This window comes from Esox lucius, chromosome 25 (genome assembly GCF_011004845.1).
Source record: "Esox lucius isolate fEsoLuc1 chromosome 25, fEsoLuc1.pri, whole genome shotgun sequence".
Classification (NCBI taxonomy): Eukaryota; Metazoa; Chordata; class Actinopteri; order Esociformes; family Esocidae; genus Esox; species Esox lucius.
In genome coordinates, this window is record NC_047593.1 from 7,719,089 (window position 1) to 7,747,020 (window position 27,932).

At 47.6% G+C, this 27,932-nt stretch overlaps 1 protein-coding gene across 7 annotated transcripts; it reads left to right on the forward strand.

The window, feature by feature from the left end:
• The first annotated feature begins 972 nt into the window (after positions 1-972).
• On the forward strand, positions 973-27,878 carry pcm1 (pericentriolar material 1). 7 transcript variants are annotated; one of them, XM_013131867.4, is made up of 40 exons: positions 974-1,187; positions 3,214-3,325; positions 3,939-4,190; positions 4,785-5,108; positions 7,205-7,375; positions 9,028-9,147; positions 9,801-9,972; positions 10,227-10,336; positions 10,708-10,987; positions 11,128-11,308; positions 11,860-12,075; positions 12,189-12,361; positions 12,441-12,697; positions 12,829-12,959; positions 13,952-14,081; positions 14,189-14,368; positions 14,617-14,798; positions 15,077-15,265; positions 15,499-15,787; positions 16,487-16,632; positions 16,774-16,994; positions 17,465-17,639; positions 17,724-18,037; positions 18,259-18,429; positions 18,622-18,678; positions 19,420-19,592; positions 19,856-19,987; positions 20,647-20,782; positions 21,055-21,207; positions 21,546-21,649; positions 22,422-22,556; positions 22,767-22,997; positions 23,088-23,147; positions 23,286-23,400; positions 23,676-23,821; positions 23,919-23,976; positions 24,226-24,434; positions 24,579-24,671; positions 24,801-24,924; positions 26,918-27,878. In XM_013131867.4, exons 2-40 carry the CDS (start codon positions 3,233-3,235, stop codon positions 26,941-26,943), a joined length of 6,429 nt encoding a protein of 2,142 aa, XP_012987321.2. In that variant the 5' UTR covers positions 974-1,187; positions 3,214-3,232; the 3' UTR covers positions 26,944-27,878. The 7 variants fall into 7 exon arrangements, with proteins under 7 accessions (XP_010889895.2, XP_012987321.2, XP_010889893.2 ...); XM_010891591.5 differs by having other exon boundaries at positions 14,620-14,798; positions 24,223-24,434; XM_010891590.5 differs by having other exon boundaries at positions 975-1,187; positions 24,223-24,434.
• Positions 27,879-27,932: the final 54 nt, after the last annotated feature.

Genomic DNA, 27,932 nt, shown 5'->3' on the forward strand with positions numbered 1-27,932 from the left:
ACCATCCGCCGTCTCATATGGAGTATGCCCAGACGTTGTCAGGAGTGCATGCAGGCATGTAGGGCCATACACACTACTGAGTCACATTGTGAGTTGGTAAGTTGGAACAGCCTGTGATTTCAATTGTTTACTTAGATTTTTGGTCTGAGTTTGAAACCAGCTCTAAATCGGTTTGTGATTTTGGTTTCCATTCACTATGGTCACGTCATTTTGTTCACAGCAAATTACACAATGTACAGTAAAGATTTTGATATTTTATACATATCGTTCATCGAGACCCGATGTGTGATTTAGGTGTCCCCTTAATTTTTTTGAGCAGTAAGCATTACCACAGAAGGGGTGTGTTGGTATGGTTAAGAGCTGTACTTAGGCATGAAGCTTCACGGAGTGCCTGGACACAGCAATTAACCATGGTATATTGGCAATATTTCACAAAACCCAGAGATGCCTTATTGCTCTTATAAATCGGTTACTAACACACTTAAAGTAGTAAAAGTGATGGTATACCAAGGCTATCAGTATTCAGGATTCAAACTATCCGGTTTATGAGATCGTATCCAACAGGAATGATATAACGCAACTTTGCATTGTTACAATTATCTTGGTAACTGGTTCATAATCGCAATAAGGCATTTGGGTGTTTGTGGTATACAGCATGTAAAATATGCCATGGCTAAGAGCCATTATCCCTAGAATATTGGGCATATACGACACACCCCCGCGCCTTATATACCAATCGTACCCCAAATTCTAGGAAACAGAGTGAGGGAAATAAAACCAAAGCAAGGATTGCTGCATACCTTGTTCATAAAATGTTTGTAAGGAAATGACAGCAATATGTCAGTTTAGATTTAGTAGGTATTAAAATAAACAAATATAGAACTTTTACGCAGAACACAAACACTGCACAGTCGTTCAAAATCTGTAGGAATTCGAGGAAAAAAACAACAGATGCTCGTCTTGTGCAAGTGGCACTGCTGCATATCACTCCGCCTCCTCGTTGAGAATAGGCCAGGGTATAATGGCTGACTTTGCTGGGCCGACAAGCGTACATTGACTTGAGTGGATTTATCTACAATACCGAAACGTTTATTTTTATTGTTCTATTTTGAGACACAGCCTTCTCCTGGCTCTAAGAATGTGCCGTTGACCATAAACTGCAACGATAATTTCTTAAAGACTCTGAGGTAATTAATTTCCTTTGCAAGGCAAGTGAAGACAAGTGGCTAGCTAGTTCACCATCAGCTAGCTAGTCAGTAGTAGCATCATCGCACAGCTTGCTAGCAAATTCTAGTTAACGCTACTTTACCTAAAAACGAACCAAGTTGATAACTTGGTGCGGTTTTCTGCCTGTTTGGTGCTGGTTTTGTGATTCATAGCCAGCAAGAGGTTCTATTGTTAGTTAGGAGTTAAATATTCTCACAGGCCCATTTAGCCAGCTATCGTTTATGAAGAGTTGGCCAGCTTGGAAGTTTGATACTGGCACTACTAACTACCTAGCTAACTAGCTAGTGCTATTGGGAATCAATGTATTCTTAGTCAACTATAATTGCCAATGTATGGGGATGCAACTAATACGTTTCTACCCTTGGTTTTCTTTTGAACATCAATTCTATAAAATATCTAAAGGTACGGAATTCAAACATAGTAAGCCCAGTTACCTGAGCTAACATTAGTTAGCCCAAGGTATTTTCAGAATTCCTCCACGGTTTCGCGGGGAAGACGGGGGGGGGGTCAACTGTAGTGTTACCATAGTGACACATGGCGTTCAAACTTTCAAATGTTGTTTCTTGAAGGAAATACTGACACAAGTAAACTAGCTTTATGCGTAGATATTACATTTCGTTTTTCGAATACTAAAGTTGTATACACCGCATACGTGCTATTGTAGTGTGTATCAGTTTAGTAAAACCTTTAATCATAATCTCTGTCGTTGCGGGGTGGATGTTGTTAGTAGTTGCTAGTGACAGTTGGCACGCGCTAACGTCCCCTGAAGTGGAGGGACTATCGGATCTTTTCCCGGGAATTCAAGCGGGCCACAACGTTGAGGTGTAAGCCATAACATTTCTTTCGTTGGTAAGATGATCAGGAATAAATACTCAATCTGCGACGTCCGAAAGGGGAGATTTTAGGTGTCTCTTTGATTCAGTACACCGCAGCGCTAGATTATCGATAGGTAAGATATTGGTCATTATCATTATTAGCCTGCCCTGTTTAGTTAACTAACAAAATTGGTTGAATTCTTTGACAAAATGACTAGACATGAAATGGGTTGAATAATTTATTTTGTACTGATTCCTTAATCTTTTACTAAATATAATTTATTTTCCCACGTTGTTTCTCTTAGAATTTTGGATGTAGTTTCCCTTAATCTCAATTGTGCACCTAGCAGAAGCTGTTGTTCAGTGGTGCTTTTACAAAATCAATTCCGACTGGAGTGATGAAAATATCATAATTCATAGAGATTTTTTTTTGTAGACAAAGTTACAAGAAAAGCGAATCACTGATGCATTTTGTTTATACTTTACTGCATCAGACATTATCGGGCTTAATTGTTGATTTGGGAGGTAAGGAGTGTTTAACCACAGGAACCATTCAAATGAGGGAGGTACTAAACAATGTGGCTGTTGATGTATATACCTCATAGCAACCCTACAAATGTAAATACTTTAGAAATTCATGCCTTATTGGAAAAACCTACCGAGTTGGCACCAATCCATTTTCTTAAAACATAGCAGAATGTCTTTAGGAAAAACAATGTTCAAGTGTCAACGTTTGGTTAATTAATAACATATTTTTAATCTGGGACACCCATAAAACATTGTCATCTGTCAGGTATTTCCATTATTGGAGTTTAAATGGGTTGATTACAGCTCTATTAAATTAACCTGCAAAATGGGTTGACTTTATTTTTCTATGTTCACTTTCTATGTAAGCCTTACAAAATGACCAAGGCGGATACACAATTGCAGGCTAACTAAATTAGTAGGACTCTTGTCAGTGTTTGAAAGGAGTTAAAACTGTTTCATTCGATTTGGAGAATGACTCTGAAGTGCAGGAAACACTTCATTATGTATCACGTGAGGTGTTAATTACTGCCTTTGTGTAGATAATTTCTGTTTGTGTATATGTGGGGCACGTGTATGTGCTTTTCGTTCCTGCCCAAAGTGGTTGTTGATCGTTGATTGACTGTGAATGTCAATAATTTGACAGGTGCAGAGTGGCGGAGAACATGGCAACGGGGGGAACCTCCTTTGACGAGCAGGAGCTGCACAACTGGACCGTCACCAACGGCAGCAGCTTGGAGGACAGGCTCAACAACATGGTGGGAGGAGAAGAGGGAGACCATGCTCTGTTCCTTATGTGCTGTGCTACTTTTGACCAGACACTTGTTCACGTTCACAAATCAGTCACTATATTGAGAATATCATGTCAATCTGGAACACTGAGAGTAGCACCTAAATGTATCCTAACTAGAGATTTGTAGTAGTAACTCACTATTATGCAATCTGTCGGTTGTCATGCAGGGGTTTTACTTTAATGTAGGTCTGGTAATGATTCAGGCCGCTGGTTGACTGTAGCCTGTCTGTCCTACTTTGCTTACAATGCTGACCAAATCGAGGCATCAATTTGAAATGGAGTGTTACAAGTGCATTGCACTTACCCTTTGGGGAAGAGCAGAGTGCTTATCAAGCAAGTGCCAGATCCAGGACCCAGGGCTACCTTCAATACCGGGTTATGAGGATGTAAAGCTGGTTGCTTTTTAGTCTCTAGGTTGAAATTCCCACTAGGAATGCATCTAAGATGAGTTTGTAAGTCTTCCCCTTAACCATTGGCACAAGGAAATGTGAAACTGGCCCAGAATCAAGAGTGTAGGGATACTTCACCGAAACATTCCTTCTAAATGCTACCTGTCCCCTCCAACCCTCCCCCGTCAGGACTGGGGTGTCCAGCAGAAGAAGGCGAACCGCTCGTCCGAGAAGAACAGAAAGAAGTTCTCGGCCGGCGGAGTCACGGAGAGCCGGCTGACCAACGACATCTCCCCGGAGTCTACACCGGGCGCGGGGAGGAGGAGGGCCCGCACCCCCCACTCCTTCCCCCATGTTAAGTACACCACCCAGATGTCTGTGCCGGATCAGGCTGAGCTGGACCGCCTGAGGCAGAGGATCAACTTCACTGACCTGGACGAGGTGTGTGTAGCCAAGTTTCTCCCAACAGCTTTGCAATCTCAATCATCTCTCTTTTTTTTTTTAAACTCCATGCTTTACGGTGGTAATGAGGTTCGTCTGTTAAATGCCATTGTTTTGTATTCACCAAGTGTGGCATTTGGCGTGGTGGCAAAACAACTCCACCATTGACTCATCTATCCAAAGCACTTTGTTTCTGTAGTTTTGGTCATTACCCAGGTGTTGTCTGGCAAACGTCTGTTGTATCTTGATATTAATTCTTGAGAGACGTCTTCTTGACCTCACATGTGAGCCAAGTTCGTGTTGTCTCTTTCTGACAGTTGACTAATACACATATTGGAGCAAAGAGGCGTGTGGATTCTCTGATGTTACCCTGGAGTTCTTAGAGACCTCTCTGAGCATGTTTCGGTCAGCTCTTGGGCTGGATTTGGATAATTGCGGTTTTACAATCCTCTTCCTGGTTGGAGTTGGGGAATTGTTTGAAACAGGGTGGTTCTTCAAATTGCGTAATGAGGAATGATTTTTTTTTGTTTTGTCTTCTTATGTCTTTCTATGGCTTGCGCTAACATGTCCACATCCCCGGTTGGGTTTTGCCAGAGGAGCATAGGCAGCGACTCCCAGGGCCGCGTCACCGCAGCCAATAACCAGCGCCAGCTGGCGGCCGAGAACAAGAAGCCCTTCAACTTCCTGCCGCTGCACGTCAACACCAACAAGAGCCGTGAAGCACCCTCCGCCTCTGCCCCCTCCACCCCGTCCGTTGTGGCTACTGCCAAGAAGCAGAGCCCCGGCTCAGTCCGCAGGGAGGCCTTTGCCCCGTCTTTGCCCGGCAAGGACCTGCCGGGGCTGGGTAGAGGGGCAGAGAGACTTCCTCCACCCTCCGTGGACGACGGAAGGGATGATCCCAACATCGACAGCAGCCAGGTAGCTAACGTCCAGGCACCTGGCTTTACTGGAAGTCAAGTGCTTGTCAGAATGTTGTTTTTATTTTCTTTATATTCTGTCAGTGTCAAGTGATTAATCAACAATTTGGCTGCTGACCAGTTTTTCCTACACCACAGTTTCCCCATATCCCCAGAACATAACGTAGCAGCTTATCTGACCGGTCCCCAACCAAACATGACCATCATCAATTAAATGAGGCTCTGGACAAACTGAGTTTCCTTCAGAGTTCTGTTAGAATTTCCTGCCCATGGTATAACATTAACTAACGAACAAACACTTTTTGTATATTTGTCCAAGGCTACTGGCGCCGGATAGATTATATTGGTTATTTAGTCATCGGAGGCTAGTTTGGCTAGTTTACCTGGAGGAGAAATATGTACAAAAGGTTGCTTTTCTGGTCCATATCAGCCCTTGTATTCCTCCATCGCTTGAAAGTGATGCCTGTATTTTAGTTCTCTTCAGCTGCATTCCAATATCTTTGGGAGGGGAAAGGCACAATTACCGGACAAAAAATAAACACATGAAAACCACCAGGAAGACACTAATGCTATGAGTATGGCTACAATAGTGAACTGTACAACCAAGGGCCCTGAAGACGGATTGTCAGCCACCCGCTTGGCTGTTATGCAGACCAGGTGCTGTTTAATATTGGCATGGCTGGTCAGGGACTGTTGGCGAATGTTGTCAGTGCCTTTGTAAAAAGACCCACATTTGTCCCCTGTAGCTGGGATCAAACGACTCTGTGCATCCGAGTTCCATAGAAGTCAAAAAAAGTCAACCGTTTTTTGCACTGAAGTAATACGTTTCAGCTTGCAGTTATCCTACACTGCCTTTTTCTGATTGAGTGACTCGCATGGGTTTTTAACAATACCAGACAGCCATGCGTCACATCTGCTCAACACTTGACTGGCCCAACAGCGCACGAAAGGAGCTGCAAGGTAGTTATTTGTGCGTGTGCCAGATTACTAAATGACTGGAGGTTGTCAAGTTTATAATGCGATTTATTATTTTTGTCAATCTCTAAAGAAATTGGCAGTGGCCCAATTGGGACAGTGACTTGCTAGTTTTAGTAGTCCGACTTTACTAGTCTGACTACTTTTTACTGGCTTGGAGCCCTGCATTTTAAAGTAGATACGGACATTTTCAAAGGCTCCTTTAAGGAACTACTATTAACTACTTTAATCCATTGTTTGGCTGCTAATCTCAGCAGATATGGCTGACTTAATCTAATAAAGTCATCAAATAAAACCAAGTAATGTATGATTCTGAAATATTATGTAAGTAAATGTTCTGTTAAGCTCATTTTAAGGAGCTTGGTGCTTGCAACTGCAGGGTTGTGGGTTTGATTCTCATGGGGGCCAGTATGAAATTATATGGACTCACAATTTCAAACTGCTCTGGATTAAACGTATTATGCATTACTTTAAGGTACTTTTATATTATATTTGATAATTACCACAGTCAGGCCAAACCCAACAAAATGTTTTGTCACTAGTTCAATGTGCATTTAATATGACATATTTATTTAAATTGCAGCAGTAATGAAATCCATATTATTTTGTAATAATTGAATCCATACTTAAATATAGGACAATGCAAACACAATGAAGGTTACTTTAGTTCTGGGTAATAAACAAGGTCCATTTAAAAATGTAAAGATAAAAATTTTCAGACATTTCTATATAAATGGCATACCTTTTACAGCATTTTGCCCCCTCCCCATTCCCAGTCTGAGCTTGCTCTGACCTCATCGTTCCGGGCTGTGTTCAACCTATCACATGGTGTTCTGTGCTCATGCTTCTATATGCAAAGTAGAACAGGAACAGGAGGCAAGCAACTCTGTGATGAAACCAATGTGTATTTAGGGCAACTTAAAAATACTCCGCCGCGGCCATATCCCGAGTGAGCTCTGCCCTCGTTTAGTTAGATCTAGGTAGTGGCCTGGTGCCTTCTCGCTCGCCCCTTCTCTTTCACGTCTTTCTCCGTCGGTCTGTCATTGATACCCGCTCGCACGCAGTCTTTCTCTGTCACACATCTCATACGCGCCCGCACGCCCTGTCTCTTAACCCTTTCAGGTGGTAAGCAAGCTGGTGCAAATTCGGGAGTACATCGGAAAGGCCAGCTCCATGCGGGATGACCTGGTTGAGAAGAACGACATTCCGGCCAACGTGGAACGCCTGTCCCACCTCATCGCCCACCTCAAGGAGCAGGAGAGGTCTTACCTCCGGTTCCTGCAGAAGATGCTGGTCAGTAGAGTATGATGGCTGATGGTATTCCTCTGTCTTTCTCTCTCCCTCTCGTATTTTGTTGAATGTTTCTCTTTTCTTTATTTTTTTCTCATTAATTTGGTATGAAATTAGCTGTTTTACTTGCTTTGTATCTTTAGCAGTCATAAACAAAGGACCGTCTCTTAGAAATGTCTGAAATGCCTGCTTCTGCATGTTAACAGAGCCTGGTTCTTTTGATTTTCAGTATGCGTGTTCACACTGCACCTTAGCTTAGGACTAAGAGCCTCTTAAGCCCAGGGCTAAGGGAGATTTTAGCCCAGGGCTAAGCAAGTGTTCACACTTGCACATTTTGAAGTGGGCTAGCACCATCCTTAGCCTAGGGCTAGCTGGCCCTGCTCTGGAGCAGGGTTAACACAGACTTATCAGGGCTAGCCCCAAAAACAGTGAGAAACGGGGTCTAGAAAAATTATATACGTTTGTCTAATCACAAAACCTGCCCTTTTACTTAATTTACACACGCTCTCGACACTTGCCGTCACCGACAGCTACAATGTATTTCTATTTTGGTCCTCTCACTCAGCAAAATTTGTCATTTCATTATACCTGCTAAATCGTAATGAAGTAGTTATTGCATCTTGCTTTGAATGTAAATCCAGCAAATATGTAGAAAGAATAAAGGCTGACTAGTCACATTCTCTGCCTCGTGTTCATATTTTCACGTCGCTCTTTTTCTCTTTCTTTGCGTAGTTTTAACAAAGTTGTGAAAGTTAATACCGACAAGGTGGGCATTTTGATCAACTGATTTCATGAAGTCGTTAATTGAAGCATGGTAGTGTAACGTTGATCGCGTGTCAGTGATGTACTTGTAACATTTGTAGCTTGTCATAGATAGAATGTAAAATAGTCTATTGTCATGTTTGTCCGTTAGCCCAGGGCTTAGGAATGCAAGTGTGAAGCCTTAGCCCAGGGTTAACTAATTCTTGTGAACATAGGCTATGCTAACACAGGGCCAGTCTTTGCCTGGGGGCTAAGATAGGGCAGGTCTTAGTACAATGTAGTGTGAAAAGGCCTATTGATGTTGTAAGCCAATCGTGTTGTTTTGGAAAACTCCACTGCACCCTGGTCATGTATTCTTAATGCCCTGGTAACAGACAAACGTCCTTGTATCTGGTTCTGTTTGGAACTCAATATAGGACACGCGTTGCTTCCTAACTGCTGGATGTCACGCTGACAATTGTATCTCGACAGCAGCATGTCTTGCTATCGTTTTAGGCTGACACCTCCGGCATGCTTTTTTCATCATGGTTTGTGTTCAAGGGCTGTCTGTTCAGTCACTTTCAGCATCCTGCTGAAGATTTCTTTTCAGTGTAAACACTGCTCAAGTATTCACTTTGAGGTCAGGTAGTGAAAGAGGGACAGGGAGTGCATCTGTTGAAAAAAGGTCCTTTGTGACTTATTGGGCTTTGTGCGTTGAGCTGGTTAGTGATTAGCTGAAGCTGAGTTATGATAGCTGACCCTCAGCACTGACTGACTGATTTACTGACCGACCGTTGAAACGGGGCTGGCGAGCAAAGGAACGGAGCGATAGTGGGAGACGACCGTCGTCTCGCTGACACGCTCGACGCCTATAATCCAACAGACTCCTTTCTCCGGCCCTTCTCCTTCTGCAGGCAAGGGAGAACGAGGAGGACGAGGCTGGAACGATGGACTCAGCCTTGGGTTCCGGCTCATTGCCTGAGAGCACCTCCCTCAACATCGAGGTGCGCTCCTCGGATGCCTCCAATGCTACGGTAAGTAACAGTAGACGACCCCCCCCCTCCCCGTGACTATTTGTCAACATATCAGGCATTGCCATGGGTACATTTCCACCATAGGTCTTTCTTCCTGTTTCCTGCAGGATTGTGTTGTCAATCAAAGGCAATGTTCTTTCATGTCATTGTGTTTACAGTAACATATTGTTGCGCTAAGTGTTCTTTACATGGTAGCTAGGTACACCAGCCTGTCAGAGGTAGATTTAATAGCAACCCAGGTTTTTTTTAAATGTATTTTTTATACCAGGCAATGTTTTCTCCCAATTACACCATCAAACACAGAAGAATAACCAGGATGCTGTGTAATGTTTCTACATAATGCTTGTATTCTTAGTAACATATACCATGTTTATTTAGCAACATTTTCCCTGGCAGTAGTCAGTGTTCCCTAGCACTGCACATCAAACCTAGATTTCCTGGCGTCCCCAAACTGGACGCTCGCGCTTCAGCCAAAATAGACGGTTGTTTTGTTGTAGGTTTCTACATTCAGCTGCAGTATTGTTACGCTGAAAGAAATTCTGCTGTTCACCCCCGCATTCTCAAAGGAGACAAACAGTGAATGTAATGATGGACTAGGCAGAATTCAGCTTGCGCTGGCGGTTTTCTCACATCTCCGTCTGTGTGTTGGTCAGGGCCGGGTAGCAGAGCGTAGCGACCAGAAGGAAGAGCTGGAGAACCTGCGGCGGCAGCACGAGCTGCTGAAGAAGATGCTGGAGCAGCAGGAGCAGCTCCGGGCCCTGCAGGGCCGCCAGGCAGCACTACTGGCCATGCAGCACACCAGCCAGCACGCCGTGGACGACACCGGTGAGAGACGAGCACCGGCACGCGGAGGGGAACGCGTGTTACTGTCTCAGTGCTACGTTAATAATAAAATAATCATCTTTATCAGACTTTGGGTTTGGTTAGAATTTGGGTTTAGAATTGGGGTTCATTTTAGGGGTTAGGTTAAGTTGAGCATAAAGGTTAGATTAAGGTTTAGTATTGGGTAAAATTCTTAACTGCTAAATAGGCAGTCCTTACTGTGGTAGTAAACCGTGTGTGTGTGTGTGTGTGCGCAGTGCCAACCGAGACCACCGGCAGTGTGTCAGGGCTGAGCATCACCTCAGAGCTGAATGAGGAGCTCAACGACCTAATCCAACGCTTCCACAACCAGCTCCACGACACCCAGGTACCAGCCGGTTTAATGGGTCGTGCAAAACGCCTTCACCGTTTCCCTTCATTCTGACGCAGAATGAATCCAACTTGGGCAAACATGGAACATAATTTGTGTAGTGTTTCTGTGTTCTGTCCTTATGTTGTTAACCATCAGCAGCAACAGTTAACCGTAAGGTTGTGTTGTGGGGTGTCAGTTTATGGTGATTCTGATTACCCTGTTAACCCATATGTAGGCCGTGTCTGCTAATGTTGTGCGCGGTGGCCGTGTCTGCTAATGTTGTGCGCGGTGGCCGTGTCTGCTAATGTTGTGCACGGTGGCCGTGTCTGCTAATGTTGTGCACGGTGGCCGTGTCTGCTAATGTTCAGCGCCGTCTCTTGCCCCAGACCAAGGCTGTAGTCCCAGACAACCGCCGACAAGCCGAGAGCCTCTCCCTCTCCCGTGAGGTGTGCCGCTCCCGTTCCTCTCAGCCGCCTCCCCGCTCGTCCACCGCCTCGTCCTCCTTCCTCCACCCCACAGCCCTGACCTCCGCCCCCCCCGCGTTGCCCTCGGCGGCCAGCGCCAAGCTAACCAAGCTGCAGGAGCTACAGGACAAGAAGCAGACCATGGACAAGATCCTGCAGGAGCTGCATTCCCTCCGAGACCAGACCCTCAACAACAACTCCTGTGAGTGCCCAGGCCAGTTACGGCCGCATGGTGGGAAGTGTGTAGTGCGAAACACAATATACTTGTTAGTTATCTCTGAGTTAAATTGTCTTTGACTGTCTGTGGATTGTTTATATGTAGCTTGTCCTCTTTCCACCAAGGTCGCGTTGCCGGCGAACCCCTTCCCTCTCAGCAAAGCCTGGGTCTGGGCTCCTCCTCGGATCGCCCCTCTGCCCTATACAGGGAACCTAACGGGGCCTCTGCCATGAGACAGGACCCATCTCCTTCCTACCGGCCCTCCACGCATCCCCAGCACGAGGACGCCCCAGCAGATAAACTCCGGTAATAAACTCTGACTTAATAAATGTATTCCTGCCCGTGCACAGCCTGCCAAGTGTGTATTTCAGGGACAGGACTATTGTGTTCAAATCCCCAAGCTGCAAAATCTGTTCTTCCCTTAAGCATGAGTCTTAATTGCTACTGTACTGTCGCTCTGGATAAGGGAATCTGCTAAATAAATCAAACATAAGAAACAAACGAAAACATGTTTAGTTGTGTGCCCCTGTGAGTTTGTACCAACAAAGCAAAGGAGATAAGCAGAAGGTACTCACTTTGACTTATGGCTCTTCAGCTGCCTGCACCAGAGAAATACACAGTTGTTCCAGACAAACGACCCCCTCCTATCCATTTAGCAGTCTGAGAAAACTACAAATCCAATTAGTCAAGTCTCTCCTGTTTATTGAATGTGGTCGTCACCTTCTCTTTTCCCTTTCTTAAGTCCCCATACGTTCCCTGACAAACCTTTTGAAACGTGACCTGAAAGGAAGAGCCAGCTTGCAGTCCTTTTCATTCCTTGACATTTTGAATTGGAACCTCCCCCCACCTCCTCGCAGGAAGCTGAAGGAGGTGCACAAGCGTCTGAACGAACTGCGCGAGCTGGTGCAGTACTACGAGCAGACGTCCGACATGATGGTGGACACGGTCAACGAGAACGTGAAGGAGGACGACGAGGAGGAGGATGAGGAGGAAACAGAGGAGGACGGCTCCATGCTCGAGGCGATGTTCGACTCGGAGCAGGAGAACCGCCGCCCCCCCGTCACCAATATCAGGTTGTGGAAGAGATGCAGACGGTGGTCACGCTTTTTTTTGATGGGTTCTGTCAGTTACAGCTGAAGTGCCATTTAAGCTACTATTCCTAATCCCTTGTCTTTCCCCTGGTCAGAAACCCACAGCACCCTGGGAACTGGACGGATATGAACAGCCTGACCAACGGCCGCGGAGGGGGAGGGGGGGGCGCCAACAACCGCTCCGACGGGAGACTCAACACCGAGTGTGAGATCAACAACCGCTCGGCCGCCGCCAACCTCCGCAGCCTCAACATCCCCTCGGCCATAGGTCAGGCCGCACACACACACACACACACACACACACACACCCCCTTAACACTAACCTTCAGTGTCCCTGCCCCCAACAGAGTGTCAGTACAACAGTGACCGCCCCTACAACCAGGTCAAAGACCACAACCACACTGACCGCCGAAACGACGATGACGACGCCTTGGAGGATGAAGAGCGAGTGCCAGGACGCCGTGGTCAGGATAGCGAGGGCTCGGGGTCGAGCCAGAGGAGCAGCCTAGCCAACGACGACGCAGACTTTGCCCACAAGGTCCACCGGTTGCAAACGGCCAAGCAGAAACTCCGGCAGCTGCAGGAGCTCGTGGCCATGGTGCAGGTCAGACGTCTGGGAGGAGAACACCCTCTCATACACACTCACTACTTGAATGACACAGACTGATGTTTTTTTGTTTAGATTATTTTACACATCCCCCCCCCCCCCCCCGTCTCTCCTGCTCCGTCTCACAGAGTGACGATACAGACGCCACCACGGCCAACGAGGATGAGAGCCTCCGACACCAGCAGCCCAATAACACCCGAGCTGCTGCCTCCTCCGCAGCCAAGAGCCCCAGGGACCTCGCCCTCACTGACAAGGCCAGGTACGGTTAGAGCCCCAGGGACCTCGCCCTCACTGACAAGGCCAGGTACGGTTAGAGCCCCAGGGACCTCGCCCTCACTGACTAGGCCAGGTACGGTTAGAGCCCCAGGGACCTCGCCCTCACGGACTAGGCCAGGTACGGTTAGAGCCCCAGGGACCTCGCCCTCACGGACTAGGCCAGGTACGGTTAGAGCCCCAGGGACCTCGCCCTCACGGACTAGGCCAGGTACGGTTAGAGCCCCAGGGACCTCGCCCTCACTGACAAGGCCAGGTACGGTTAGAGCCCCAGGGATCTCGCCCTCACTGACAAGGCCAGGTACGGTTAGAGCCCAAGGGACCTCACCCTCACTGACTAGGCCAGGTACGGTTAGAGCCCCAGGGACCTCGCCCTCACTGACAAGGCCAGGTACGGTTAGAGCCCCAGGGACCTCGCCCTCACTGACTAGGCCAGGTACGGTTAGAGCCCCAGGGACCTCGCCCTCACTGACAAGGCCAGGTACGGTTAGAGCCCCAGGGACCTCGCCCTCACTGACTATGCCAGGTACAGTTAGAGCCCCAGGGACCTCGCCCTCACTGACAAGGCCAGGTACGTTTAGAGCCCCAGGGACCTCGTCCTCACGGACTAGGCCAGGTACGGTTAGAGCCCCAGGGACCTCGTCCTCACGGACTAGGCCAGGTACGGTTAGAGCCCCAGGGACCTCGTCCTCACGGACTAGGCCAGGTACGGTTAGAGCCCCAGGGACCTCGCCCTCACGGACTAGGCCAGGTACGGTTAGAGCCCCAGGGACCTCGCCCTCACGGACTAGGCCAGGTACGGTTGTGCTGTGAGGAGAGGGCGCTTTTTTCCACTGTGATAAGGGCCAATGGAGAAAGTCTGTAGTCGTTTTCTTTGTGTTTTATTGTGTTTATCACGTCTATCTTTCACTTTTACCCTTTGAAAATGTGACGCACGGTGGATCCAGGAGATGTTCTGAAGCACGGCCTCTGTTTCAGGGAGAAGCTGTACGAGGAGAAGCTTCGCCAGCAGCAGCAGGAGTTGAAGCAGCTCCATGAGGAGCGCCAGCGGCTGATGGAGATTCAGGACAAGATCCAGGACCTGCAGTGGGCCTGCCCCGACCTCCAGGTAAAAAGAAACACTTGTGTCCACAACACTTGCTCCTTCTAACCCGTCGTGGCCGGATGGCTTTATGTTGGGATTACGGCGTCCGTTCCAACTCTCCTGCTCCCCAGTCGTCGGTGTCTAGCAGCTCCGTGGGCCAGCAGGCCCTGATGAGGAAGCTCCCGGCTGCAGCTTCCACCCCGGCCCCTCCTCCCGCTCCGTCTGCACCGCCCAAAGCCGCTGCGTCCCCTGCCTCCGCCGCCGTGCTCAAACCCACCGCCCAGGCGTCCGCCTCGGTCACCGACAATGAGGTGAGTCTCTTGGATTTGGATCGGTTTTGGCAGGGCCGTCGATCAACGACGTCCGAGAGGGCTCGTACCACACAGCTCGCCAGAATCATCCGTGCTTTAACATTTGAGTTCGCCATTCGTTACCAAAGTCTGTCAGGTTAAACCGTAGCTTGACAGAATTGGCTACGGGGGAACTTGATGGAGCCGTGAGGGCCTTTATGTGCGGGTTCGACCCTGAAAACAACCTGTGTGCCTTAATCGTCCCCCAGCAGCTGTGGTGTGAGATGCGGCGCCACCAGATCCTTCGGGAGGAGCTGCGCCAGCGGAGGAAGCACCTGGAGTCCCTGATGGCCGAGCACCAGAGGAGGAGCGGCCTCAGCGACTCCCCCTATAGGCCGGAGGACCCAGAGGGAAACGCCGATGGCTCACAGCCGCTCAGCCGGGACGAGAGGTGAGATGGGGTTTCACCTGGATTTTTTTTTTTTCTGGATCTAAAAGTGGGCTTATGTGGTGGGCGTGGCCAGGGGAGTGGCAGTAGGTGATGCTAGCCCATCACAGCAATGAATGTTTAGTCTCCTCCCACTGTTGATAATGCATCAGTTAAGGTCTGTGTCATTATACTGCCTGAATGCTGTTTGATGCTGCTGCTGTACCATATTTGACACATCCTTTTACATGTACTTAGACATCGTTCAGTCTCTGTTATCCACCTCTCACACTCCTCCCCAGGACCATGGCAACGTGGGGAGACTCCAGCCTCTGTCAGCTAGAGGAGGACGGCTATCCCTCCGAGACGGGCGCTGAGGAGGAGGAGGAAGAGGAGGAGGAGGAAGGGGCAGAGTCTAGCTCCAGTGACGACCAGCACCTATACTCCACTAGGAAGCAGCGATCATACAGCAATAGGAAACAACTTGGCAGGTCTGTTAGATGCGAGGACACGTTGTATTTATTTATTTTTTACAGTACTGTCAATCAGTGGTAGTTCAATAAGGGGTCTCTATCTCCAGTCCTAGAGATGCCAGGTGTCCAGGCTTTTCCCTTAGGTTTATATTGATTTATGGTTATATCCAGTAATGCCTCTATTAAGGTCTTTCAGGCCTACCGAAGAACTGTGGCAGCAGTTTCTAATAACAATCCTTCTCACTGTCCAGTAAGCTCCTCAAGCCCCCCCGGCAGTTTGCGTCAGACGCCAGCGGCCGCCCGTTTCCCCGTGCTCAAGCCCGAGCCGCGGAACAACAGTCCCAGTCCAACGTCAGTGCCAGCGCGGCCGGTGCACGGCGCCAGGAGAACCTGCGCTGGGCCTCCGAGCTGTCCTTCCAGGAGGGCCCTGGCACCGGGGCCCGGTTGGCACCCCGTCCCTGGCAGGAGCAGGCGGCGGCGCTACAGAGGCAGCTGGACTTCAGCACTGGCATGTGTCAGACCCTTCTGCAGGACCAGCAGGTTGGTGTAGCGGTTGGCACCCTCTCTGACCATTTCATGTGCCCGATTTTGCCGTTTAGCAATCTGGCAAGAGGTGTTTCTGTTGTACCCGGTGACCTCCACCAAATCCAGTCCACCCTCAACCATTTAAAATATTCTATGTATGAAGAAGTTGGCCCGGGTCTGTTTTCGCTCCGCCTCTTACGGAAAAGGTGGCAGAAACCTAAGGTGAAGCCAAATCACATTTGGCCCCCTCACGCATTTAATATCCAGGTTGAAAAGGGAGTTCATTTAAAACACTCGTTATGCCCGGCTGGGGATACACGTCCTCTATGTTGCTCCATTGCATAGTGACGGTGGCAGGGGACCAGCCTCTTTCTTATTAACCTACAGGCCAGCTGACGTCAGATGAATTTAGGCTGTGTCATTCTGATGCAAAGGCCAGCGCTGCCACTCCTTACTATAGAGTGGCCGTTGGCTACAGTTCCTATTGGACTGGATGTCAGAAGCTGTTCAGGAAACACTGACAGACGGACAGGTTCATGAATAACATTTTCTTCCCGTTTGTTCTTCCTCTCTTTGTCTTTCAATCAATCTTCCTCCACTTTCACCTTCCCCCATATTTATTACGCTCACTCGCATTCCTTCCCAACACACACACACACACACACACACTCTGCCTCTCCGGTTTCTCCTTGTCGTTGCTCCCCTGGTCTCCAGACGCTGTCCTACATGCTGCAGACCCTTCTGACTGGGCCATACAGCGCCCTGCCCAACAACCTGTCCTCACCCCAGGTCCACCTGGTCATGCACCAGCTCAGCCAGTGTTACACTCAGCTGGCCTGGCAGCAGAACAACGTCCAGAGGTAGGATGTCGCCGGAGTGCTCGGGGGTGTTCAGTTTCTCCTATAATCGGTTGCTATGGGGTTTGTCTTTATTAACTGGGTCCGCTGAAGTCTGACGGATCTAGTTTGACTTTCTTTCGTGTCGTCTGATTTTGTCCCCAGACTGAAGCAGGTGTTAAGCGACATGCTCCTCCAGCAGCAGCAGGCCTCGTCGTCAGGTCAGCAGGCCCCCAACCAGGGCTCCTCGTCCCGGGAGTCCGGCGGCGCTTGTCCCCCCCTCTCCCCCACCAGCCTATTCCTCCCCTTCCCCTCGTCCATCCCCCCCTCCGTCAACCAGGCCCTGAGCTTGCCCCCTGGCTTTTCCGGATTCTCTCCCCTGACCGGTACGCCTCCCACCACTCTCATGTCCCTCTGACTTGTGTTTCCAACCCTCCCCAAATGTATTGTGCATCTCTGTGTGATTGAATTAAAGGTGCACTCCGATTACGCCATTTAAATTGGCAGTTCGCCCCAAAAGCTGGAGAAAAGGGGGCATGGCTCTGTTTCAATGCGCTGGACTACATTTTCAGTCTTGCTGTCTTAACCACTGATGTGCTTGGTGGGAGTCTGGACGCAGAATCCAATAATATGTTCAGACCGCTTGTAACGTTCTCTGGGACTGGGTGCACAATAACAAAATCAGTGCTTATACGACACTGTCATGGAAACCACCACCCTCATAATGTAGTCAGTTTCATTCAGAGGGGATTGGGAATAATTGACTGTCAGTAATGATGTTAGTATGTTTTCAGAGCACAAAACGGCTCATAACGGGGGCTTGCTTCTCTCTCCATGTCTCTGTCTCACGTCACAGGGTTTAACTTCAACCCCCTGTTCCCCTCTGCCATGGGGGAGTTTCCTCAGTGTGTGGGCGCCCCGACCAGCTCAGGTCAGCACCAGCAGCAGGATCCCAACACCTCAGTTAAGACGGAGTACATGAGCTTCCCCCCGCCCCTACAACGTTCCCCGCTCAACACTGCCGACAAAAGGTGCGCGTGCAGGCAACTTAATTATTTAGTTCTCCTTTATGCCACTGCTCTTTCAACCGACTTCGTCGATGTCCTTCCCGCCAGGCCACTGAGGCAGGATAAAAGCGGCTGCAGTCGGGGCCACGAATCCGGCTGGCTGGACGTCTCGCAGCCACCAGATCCTATCGCCGAAACCCCTTCAGCCCAACGAGGGGCTAACAACGGCCGACCCCTGACCTTCGACCTGGTCTCCCAGGGAAGCTTCAGCAGTACTGCAGACCCGGCGGACCCCGCCACCGTCACCAAGACCTTCAAGGCTGGACGTAAAGCCTCCGCCCAGGCCAGCCTGGCCTCGCGTGACAAGACACCCAACTCCAAGAGGAGGAGCCGCAGGGCAAAGGAACAGCACAAGAACCCTGGTAGGAGGATGGGAGATCCCTTTGGAGATGTGGAATCAGTTAATGAAGTAGAACAGATTCCTGTGTTGAGCAAATTATTGTCAGGCACCCCTGTTTCGGTTTTTACTTACTGTAAGAGAGATGTCTGTGAACACGCCAAAACTTGAGGGCGTCTCCCTGTCTATCAAGTTCAGCAAATGAACCAATGTTTGTCACGTCTCCTCCAACCCCTCTCCATGTAGGTCCAGAAGCGGAGAGCGACAGCGTGTCCAGCATGGCAGACTTTGTCCAGGAGAGGGCGCCGCTGCCCCACCGCAAGCGGGACCAGAACCAGAGCCTGCTCGACAAACTGACCCAGGAAAAACTGGACAGCAAGACCAAGACCGGCAACAAACCCAACGACCTCTCCTCTGGTACGATCCCTTGACCCTGTCGCTCCGCGCCTCGTTCGCTCACATCTTCAGTTTGTTTATAATTGTTTTGGGGAGTTAAGTATTCATTCAGTTGGTTTTGTCTTCACATTTTTGTAACGTGACAACACTAGTTTTGGTTTGTTTTTATTTTCTGGGGTTCATTCATGTCATCCATTTTGATTTTCCTCACAGCCTATGCTTGGAGAACACCTTTCCTCTCTAACAGAATTGCATGCACTGAAGCACCAGGTAAACTCACCCCTAGCATGTCTAAGCACTTGCCTAACACTCTCAATGGTTTGTGTTTTGGGAGTTTATCACAACTTCTGTTCAATATCAGTCATCCTAGACCCTCATTCATGCCCAATAATAAAAAGTAACATATTCAGATCAGGTCCTAACTTGTCTCTCTGGCTTAAAATAGTTGACTTGGGTCACAACGGAGTGGTGTGCTTGGCATTCCAGTTGCCTTCAACTCATTAAACATTGTACTGCTTTGCCTTTTATATTTAGGAACATCTACATTTTTTGTAACACCATCCAATAAATTGTATTCAGGGGGAGTATATTTAGTAATTGCCTTTTTAAAAATCAAAACCTTGCTAATCGAGAACGACTAGGCATGTAGGCATTGGCTCCAAATCTTCAGTAACCCATGGGATTTAGTCAGGTCCTGATGAAGACTGGTATGAAACAGTAATCTGCAATGGAGTTGAGATGATGGATACCGGCGACGTTTTCAAGGACATTCGACTATCAGTAATAAATACATTTAAAAAATGAAACCAACATGTTATGTGGCTATCGGCAACAATTGGTGGCCACGTTATTCAAAGTTGTTTTAGTTACAAATGTAAGATAAATCAGTTTTGAGGATGTTGATTTCCGTCCGCCGCCCACCCTACAACACTCAAGAAATCCGAGCTAAATCCCGATAGACGCTCACACGACGGATCTTTGAAGTCCTAATGAGTTCCTCCCTCCCACCAGATGCCAGCAGTGACTTCTCCCTGTTCGAGGCCCTGCGGGAGACCATCTACTCCGAGGTGGCCACGCTCATCTCCCAGAACGAGTCGCGGCCTCACTTCCTTATAGAGCTCTTCCACGAGCTGCAGCTGCTCAACACAGACTACCTACGCCAGAGGGCCCTCTACTCCCTGCAGGTACGACCCTCTGAGTCAGGACCCAGTGCTCCTCCCAGCAGTTTGACGGATTGAGAGCCCGTCTGGTTGTCAAGCTGCTACAAGTCTCCTCCTCTGAAGCCGTCTGCCGCAATCTCTTTAGATGTTGCGTTTAATTAACCTTAGAAAGTCGGCGCTTTGGAATGGCACAGCAGTTGAACGCAGGACGGCTTCACTGATTCAATGAATTGAAACCTCATTCATTGCTGTTGGACTCTCACCGTGTTTCTGTCACCACCCTCCAGGACATAGTGACCAGGCACCTGACGGAGAAGAACGCGTCAGAGGAGCGGCCTTCCTCCCTGGGCCCTGTAGCCTGGGCGGCTGGTTCCCAGTCGGAGCTCACTCCCAGCGAGAGCCTGGCCACCAGTGATGCGGTAAGACACACCCCATTCGTTTCACCAAACCACTAGGTTTGTCATTTGTCATTCCATCTCCTACTTTCATTTATCAAATTTACCCCTGCCCTCTTCGGTCTTTCACAGTGCCCTTCCCCCCAAGCTTCTCTGCCTTTTTGTCTTTGAATCCCAGTATTGGAACTGTCAGGAAGGCTTCAAACAGCCCCGGCCTTGCAGCTCATCCATCCGTCTTAGTTAAGCGTTAGCGTTGCTGTCTGCAGGCCAGATTAGATATATTGCCGGGCAGGTCTTTGTTCTAGCCCCGGTTTCTGGTTATTTTGCTTATTACAACCGTCCCCTTTGTCTTTGTAAATCACGCTTTTGTTCGCCGGTTGACTGATGAGACGCCCGGTTCTTCATGTTAGGGAGAACGGGAGAGAATGGCAGATGCACTGCCCATTGTTCCCAGTCTTTTGTATTAAATGCTAATTTCACCCAAAAGAAGAGACGCAAAATCCATCAAGGAAGTTTAGCAGAAGCGCCTCTGTGACGAATTGTACCCCCCCCCCCCCCTTTCTTTTTGAGACCATGACTGATTAATGGGTTCTCGTTGACAACACACCCAAAGAAACATAGTTTTTTAGCCCCATCAGGTGAGTAGCATGTGACTGAATTCCCTCTTTCTCCCTGCACTTCAGGACGTGTCGGAAAAGAACGTTCGGGTCATCAAGCACAACGACCCCAACAAAAGGAGGAATGACGCCGACTCTGTGGACAACGAGAGCACCCTGTCCACATCCTCTAACCTGGAGCCGTTTGCTAACGATGACTTGGGTAAAAATAATAACGAAAAGGGTCAAAAAATTGGTTTGCACAGCCATGCGACATACTGTCAAATAATACAGCACATTAGTTGGAAGAGCGCTTTGCTTGTGTCCTCAACAACTTTTCGCATGTGACAGCTTCACTGTTGCTATCCCTCATTAAGGAAATAAGCAGGTCTTGGACAAGTAAGCCTCTTTCAAGCCAGAACCGCTCCATTGCTTTTTTGAAGAAATCCTTCTCTCGCCTTCTATCCTCTCCCTCTCTCTCTGCTTGACGGCCAGGTAACACAGTGATCCACTTAGACAAAGCTCTGGCCAGGATGAGGGAGTATGAGCGCATGAAGCTCAAGGCCGAGCTTACCCTCGACACCGCCGCTGCTAACGCCCCCGAGGCCTCCGCTAACTCCTCTACTAGTGCTGCTCAGCTGCTGGCAGGTACACGTCTTTGCCTCCACATCTCTACCCACGCCTCTCTATCTTCAGTAGGTGTACGTTTCTTCCCAGAGCCGCTTGCGTTCGTCCAACTGCTGTTTCGGTTGAAGGTGTGATCAATCCCACAGGTGTTAGCATGTCTGAGGTCAGGCCGAGGCCTTGTGCCCTTGGTCAGGAAATGCGTGGGTCCATAAATGTCAAGGCGATTGACTGTAAGACCAGAGTGTGACAAGGCAGCGGTGTGCATTCGTGGGCGCTTTTGATGCCAGCTAGCGAAACACTTGGCCCCGGCCTTCTTGCTGTAGCTTGTTTTTGACGTACATCTCCCTTGCCCCGTTAAGGTGCCGGAGGCGAGTCAGGAGATGTTCGCTGTCCACAGATTGACACCCAGCAGCTGGACAGACAGATCAAGGCCATCATGACTGAAGTCATTCCCTTCCTCAAGGTAGGACACGCCTCTATATAGTGTGTCCCTCCTCTTCCTCTCATTGGTCCGGATGTGCAGCATTTGAAGTGAGATTGGGAGAATATTTTCACTCATTCAAGTGACTGAAGCTCACATACTGCTTCAATGGTCAACTTGATCCAAAACGACGACTATTTTAAACCAGAGGTGTTCAACTCTCTTCCCAGCGACCTCTCGCCATTCCATGTATTTTATCCATTCCAGAACTAGTGCATCTGATTAGCCTTGTCCAGCTAACCATCGAACCCTTGATTGGTGAATCAGATGTGCCTACAAAAAAAGTTTGATGTCTGGGAGTCTCTGGGGAGAGGGTTGAAGGCCTAGCTATTAAATGGTGTAAATGCACCATTATACCACATTACGAAATGCTTAAAAAAGCTCTGCTGCTTCTATCCCCCCAAACAATTACAATGAGATGACAAATAGTAAAGGAGCGAAGCAGACACTTCTAGAGTTCTTTCATTTCTACCTCTCCACCGAGACACAAGGAAAATACAGTCCACCAAAGCCGGATCCAATGTTGTTTTTTTAAATTGAGGAGGCCTGTTTGACGGGCCTGTTCTGTTAAACACACTGTCAGTCTGACATTTGCAGTGAAATGGGTCACACCAGCTTGTTCTGTCCCAGACAGCTTTTTAACGTCCTGACAAAGAAATGGGTATAGCCAGCGCAGTTTAAGTTTCCTGCCTGGAAATGCAGTCATTGACATCCCAATGAACGAACAGGGCTGTTTTGTCTCATGGTTTTTCAGGAGCACATGGACGAGGTGTGTTCCTACCAGCTGCTGACATCCGTACGGCGCATGGTGCTCACCCTCACCCAGCAGAACGATGAGAGCAAGGAGTTTGTTCGCTTCTTCCACCGACAGCTGGGAGGCATACTGCAGGTAGAATACACACAATGACATCGAACCAAACCCGACTCTGGCCTATAACTCAGATCGTCTGAAATGTCTGCCAAATGCATTAGGGCATTCAGTAAATCTCTTTGTCTGTGACTTAATTTGATTATTCTGCGCCTTTTCTTTCTGCTGAAATGAGTTTGGCCACTTTCTCTTTGGCCACTTTATCCTAACTTGCGGTCTTCTCCTCCACAGGACTCTCTGAGTAAGTTCACAGGACGCACCCTAAAGGACTGTGGCGAGGACCTGCTGGTGGAGATATCGGAGATCCTGTTCAACGAGCTGGCCTTCTTTAGACTCATGCAGGACCTAGACAACAACAGCCGCAGTGTTGCCGCTACATCCCAGACCAGACACAGGAACAACAGTAGACCGCCGCCTAAAAATAACAACCAGCAAGTCAACCAGACGCACCGGAACAACCAGGTGTGTCTGTTGGTTTCATATTGGATTCAAGAGCGCTTGCTTACACCTGTGTTGTTGGCTCTATGAACAACGATCTTGTCTCCGTTTCAGGAACTCAAGGCATCGGAGGCAGAGAAGTCCTTTTCCACATTGTTTCTCGACGAAGACAAAGTAAGGGAGCTCATCAACCAACTTCAGATTTTTTCTAGTGATTTGAAAGCCAGACGTTTCCTTCGTGTTCTTAAAGGTTAGGGAAAAGAATGGTGGAAAAGGCCTAAATGACACTTTCCACCTCCCTCTGCGTCACAGGATCAAGATGAAACAGAGCTGAGAGAGCGGGAGGAGGAGGCGAATGGAGGTGAAAGTAAGGACAGCAAGAGCAGCGAGGCCTCTGAGGACGACGAAGGACTGCCTCTCTCAATTAGTGAGTGACTCCTTTTAACTGTTGCTGGAGGTTTTTAGCATAAAATGACCTAATACATTTTTGCTACAGAGCAGTGAGTTAGATCAACCATGATAAATGTTTCTCCTTGTCAACTGCTACTCCAATAAAATCTGCACTCTGGTAGGGGTGAAACCTTCTTAAATTCCAATACCTGTGTGTTTGATTACTTATATTATATTTTTGTGTGTTGTGTCTTCGTCTGCCCAGACCAGTTATCTCCAGTGCTTAACCCTGACGCATGTGTCGTTCCTTAGGTCTGTCCAAGGCAGAGACCCAGGCCCTTACCAACTATGGCAGCGGGGAGGATGAGAATGAGGTGGAGGAGATGGAGGAGTTTGAGGAAGGGGTCCCGGATGTCCAGACGTCGCTGCAGGCTAGCAATGACGGCGGAGATCAACAGGTCAGGAGACGGACACTTTTATTAACTGTCTACTTAAAAATACTAACTTCACACTTATCTATTATGTATTGAGGTACTATTTCCTTGTGTGGTTTAGGGCACAATTGGAAACCATGAGACAAAATCAGACCCAGAAAGCTCAGAGAGTAACGATGGTAAGAACTGTTTTATTTCTATGTCTCTTGGCGATGGTAATACTTGTCTCCAGAGTGGATTTCTTGTTAGTCGACATTTTGATAAATGTCTGTCTGCTGTTTTCATCAGTGTGGTGTTTTACCTGATAGATGGTTCTTTTCAGCCCCTCGGACTCTCTAATAACTCCACCTTAACTGGTCCCTGTCCTTTGTCCGTTCCCCCGTCTCCCCCCGCTCCTTACCCACGTCATTCCCTCTTCCCTCCAGCAGTCAAGAGCAGCAAGTCCGAGTCCATCGAGGTGGTCGACTCCCCGGAGGAGGAGCACGACGGAGAGGGTGCTGAACGCAGGAGGCCGGAGGGGGGGAGCCACACAGCCACCGCTTCAGCCGGTGCCATCAATAACCAGGAGGTTTCTGACTCCCAGGTCTTCAACAGCAGTAGCCCAGACACGGAGTCGCCCGTCATGATCAATTCAGATGTAAGGCTGTCTAATCATCCTTCTTCCGTAAACCACTATCTGGAATGTAGTTCGTACTTTTAAAATAAAGTATTTAACGTTTCAAACTATTTACGCTGTCAACACTTTGAATACTTTGTGATGGACCTTTTGCTATCCATGCAGGAGGTGGTTTCAGGAAACACAAGCCAGAAGTCGGACGAAGAGGACTTTGTGAAAGTGGAGGACTTACCAATGCAGCTCAGCGTCTTGTGTCAGGTGGGACTGTCCAGTGTGAATCCATTTCCCCCTATGTCGCGGGGTCAACTTCTTTCTGTGTTCGTTCAAAACCCACGGATCCGGTGATTTTGTGAAATCTAATAGCTATATTGCTTGTGTGATGAACAGGAGGAACTCCAGAAGAGGATAGTGGAGGAGCAGCGGAATAATAATCTGACTGCTGAGATCCTCAGTGGAAACACGGACACGCTGGATGGACTGGTGGGCAGCGGGGACACACTACGGGAGCCAGGTTTGGGACAAGCATTACCTAGTCAATTCACTGGCATTCTTTTATCCTTTTATGCGGAACGAGGGAAAACAAAAAATAAAAGGTATAATAGGTAGTAGTGTAAACTAGATTTACAAATAGTTTGATAGTGCTATGTTGACATAGGCTTTTGAAAATAGGACTGGTTATGGGCAATGATCTCCCGATTTGGATTTAAAACTAATTTGGATATAGTGATAATTGCAATACCAGTACAGTATTGCTTAAGAGATTCTCTGAGAATGAAGGCTGTGATCTGCACAAGAAACCCTCCAAGTTGCATAACATGGTAGATTACTAAAGATTAATGTTAAACATGGACAACCAGGCCCAACACATTACATTGGATTGTTTTATTTTTTTTAAATACAATTAACTAAATAAATGGCTCCTTTTAGGGTTTTTTTTAGACAAATTCTAAAAATATAATAAACAAATTTCCCTGATTTTTTTATTTTATTTTTATCTACCAACAAAAAATGGCAGATTAGCTAAGGCTCTGACTTGCCTTTGTAATAGTGCAAATTGTTCCAGAAAAGGCTACTTATAAAGGCTACTTATAAAGGCTACTTACACTCATCTAAAGGATTATTAGGAACACCATACTAATACTGTTTGACCCCCTTTCGCCTTCAGAACTGCCTTAATTCTACATGGCATTGATTCAACAAGGTGCTGAAAGCATTCTTTAGAAATGTTGGCCCATATTGATAGGATAGCATCTTGCAGTTGATGGAGATTTGTGGGATGCACATCCAGGGCACGAAGCTCCCGTTCCACCACATCCCAAAGATGCTCTATTGGGTTGAGATCTGGTGACTGTGGGGGCAATTTCAGTACAGTGAACTCATTGTCATGTTCAAGAAACCAATTTGAAATGATTCGAGCTTTGTGACATGGTGCATTATCCTGCTGGATAGCCATCAGAGGATGGGTACATGGTGGTCATAAAGGGATGGACATGGTCAGAAACAATGCTCAGGTAGGCCGTGGCATTTAAACGATGCCCAATTGGCACTAAGGGGCCTAAAGTGTGCCAAGAAAATATCCCCCACACCATTACACCACCACCACCAGCACGCACAGTGGTAACAAGGCATGATGGATCCATGTTCTCATTCTGTTTACGCCAAATTCTGAATCTACCATCTGAATGCCTCAACAGAAATCGAGACTCATCAGACCAGGCAACATTCTTCCAGTCTTCAACTGTCCAATTTTGGTGAGCTTGTGCAAATTGTAGCCTCTTTTTCCTATTTGTAGTGGAGATGAGTGGTACCCGGTGGGGTCTTCTGCTGTTGTAGCCCATCCGCCTCAAGGTTGTGCGTGTTGTGGCTTCACAAATGCTTTGTTGCATACCTCGGTTGTAACGAGTGGTTATTTCAGTCAAAGTTGCTCTTCTATCAGCTTGAATCAGTCGGCCCATTCTCCTCTGACCTCTAGCATCAACAAGGCATTTTCACCCACAGGACTGCCGCATACTGGATGTTTTTCCATTTTCACACCATTCTTTGTAAACCCTAGAAATGGTTGTGCGTGAAAATCCCAGTAACTGAGCAGATTGTGAAATACTCAGACCGGCCCGTCTGGCACCAACAACCATGCCACACTCAAAATTACTTGAATCACCTTTCTTTCCCATTCTGACATTCAGTTTGGAGTTCAGGAGATTGTCTTGACTAGGACCACACCCCTAAATGCATTGAAGCAACCCTAACCCTGCCATGTGATTGGTTGATTAGATAATTGCATTAATGAGAAATTGAACAGGTGTTCCTAATAATCCTTTAGGTGAGTGTATAACGGCTACTTATAACGGCTACTTCAAACCGTTAATAAAAGGACAGTCTTTAAGTGACGACGTGTTGAATTCTGCTGTCAGCCTTTCAAATGAACAAAACGGTAGTTTAAAAATGAACCACCATTTCATGTATAATTCTGCCCGTCTTCATGCTTTTATCCCTCTTTCTTCCAGAAACGGTAGGTGCTCAGAGTGCATGAAGAAACTGTTTTTGTGAGTGAGCATAGGTTTGAACCATCCAGCTGCATTACCCCCAACAAGCCCTGAAGACTTTTGGACTCCCATTGAAACTTCATTACTCGTGCCAGCGACAAGGCTTTGCTCTAAATTATAACTAAAACCGTTCAAACTACAACTGTATTGTAAACAACTGTTTTATTCCTGCTCCTGGGACTGTATTCATGAAGCCTGTCCTTGCATTTAAGATCATAATACATATTGGTTTTAGATTTGTGTGGATAAGCAGGCCTTTGATCCAAGATGAGCATCCCTGCTCTAAGACGCCTGATAGATTAATGCCCCAGATTACTGAATGTGTTGTATGATTTGTTGCCAATGGGCGGGTTCTTTCTTTCTCTATGCTGCGGTGTTCCGTATAAAGTTTTGTTTAAGACATCTAGTACACTACTTGTTCAATCGCCTTAGACTTTTTCCCCTGGATCTGTTTGGAATCTGTTGTCGTTTTAAAAAATTGTTTTCTTGGCTTTGCTTGTCAAGCACTAGACCCTTATGAACTTTCAATGACAAAGTATGACTTCAAACTTGGTAAAGGCTGCTGGGGTGTATTTGTTCCATTAAATAAAAATGTTTTACTAAACGGTGTCTTTTTAGAACGTACCTGAATTTATGCAGTAGAAACTGGCAACGTTTTGCAATTGAAGCGTTTAATTTGGTGGAACGACTACAGCATGTGAAATGTCAAGACTACACTAGCACCTAACACCTCTTCCTTCTCGTTATGGGACTGTGCTAAACTTTATTGCAGTCTTTAAAATGTTCCTTATTTTTTCCTTCCAAATCTTTTTACTTTTGTAGGCATATTGATGTTTTGCGTTTCTCAAGTTAGTTTACCATGATTTCTATGTAACTACACATGTTGACTACTGTATGAATAAAATTAAACTTTTAAAAATGGTGGCTTTTTTGGATTGCAACTAATTTCATTTTCCGAAACCCTGGATCTCACTGC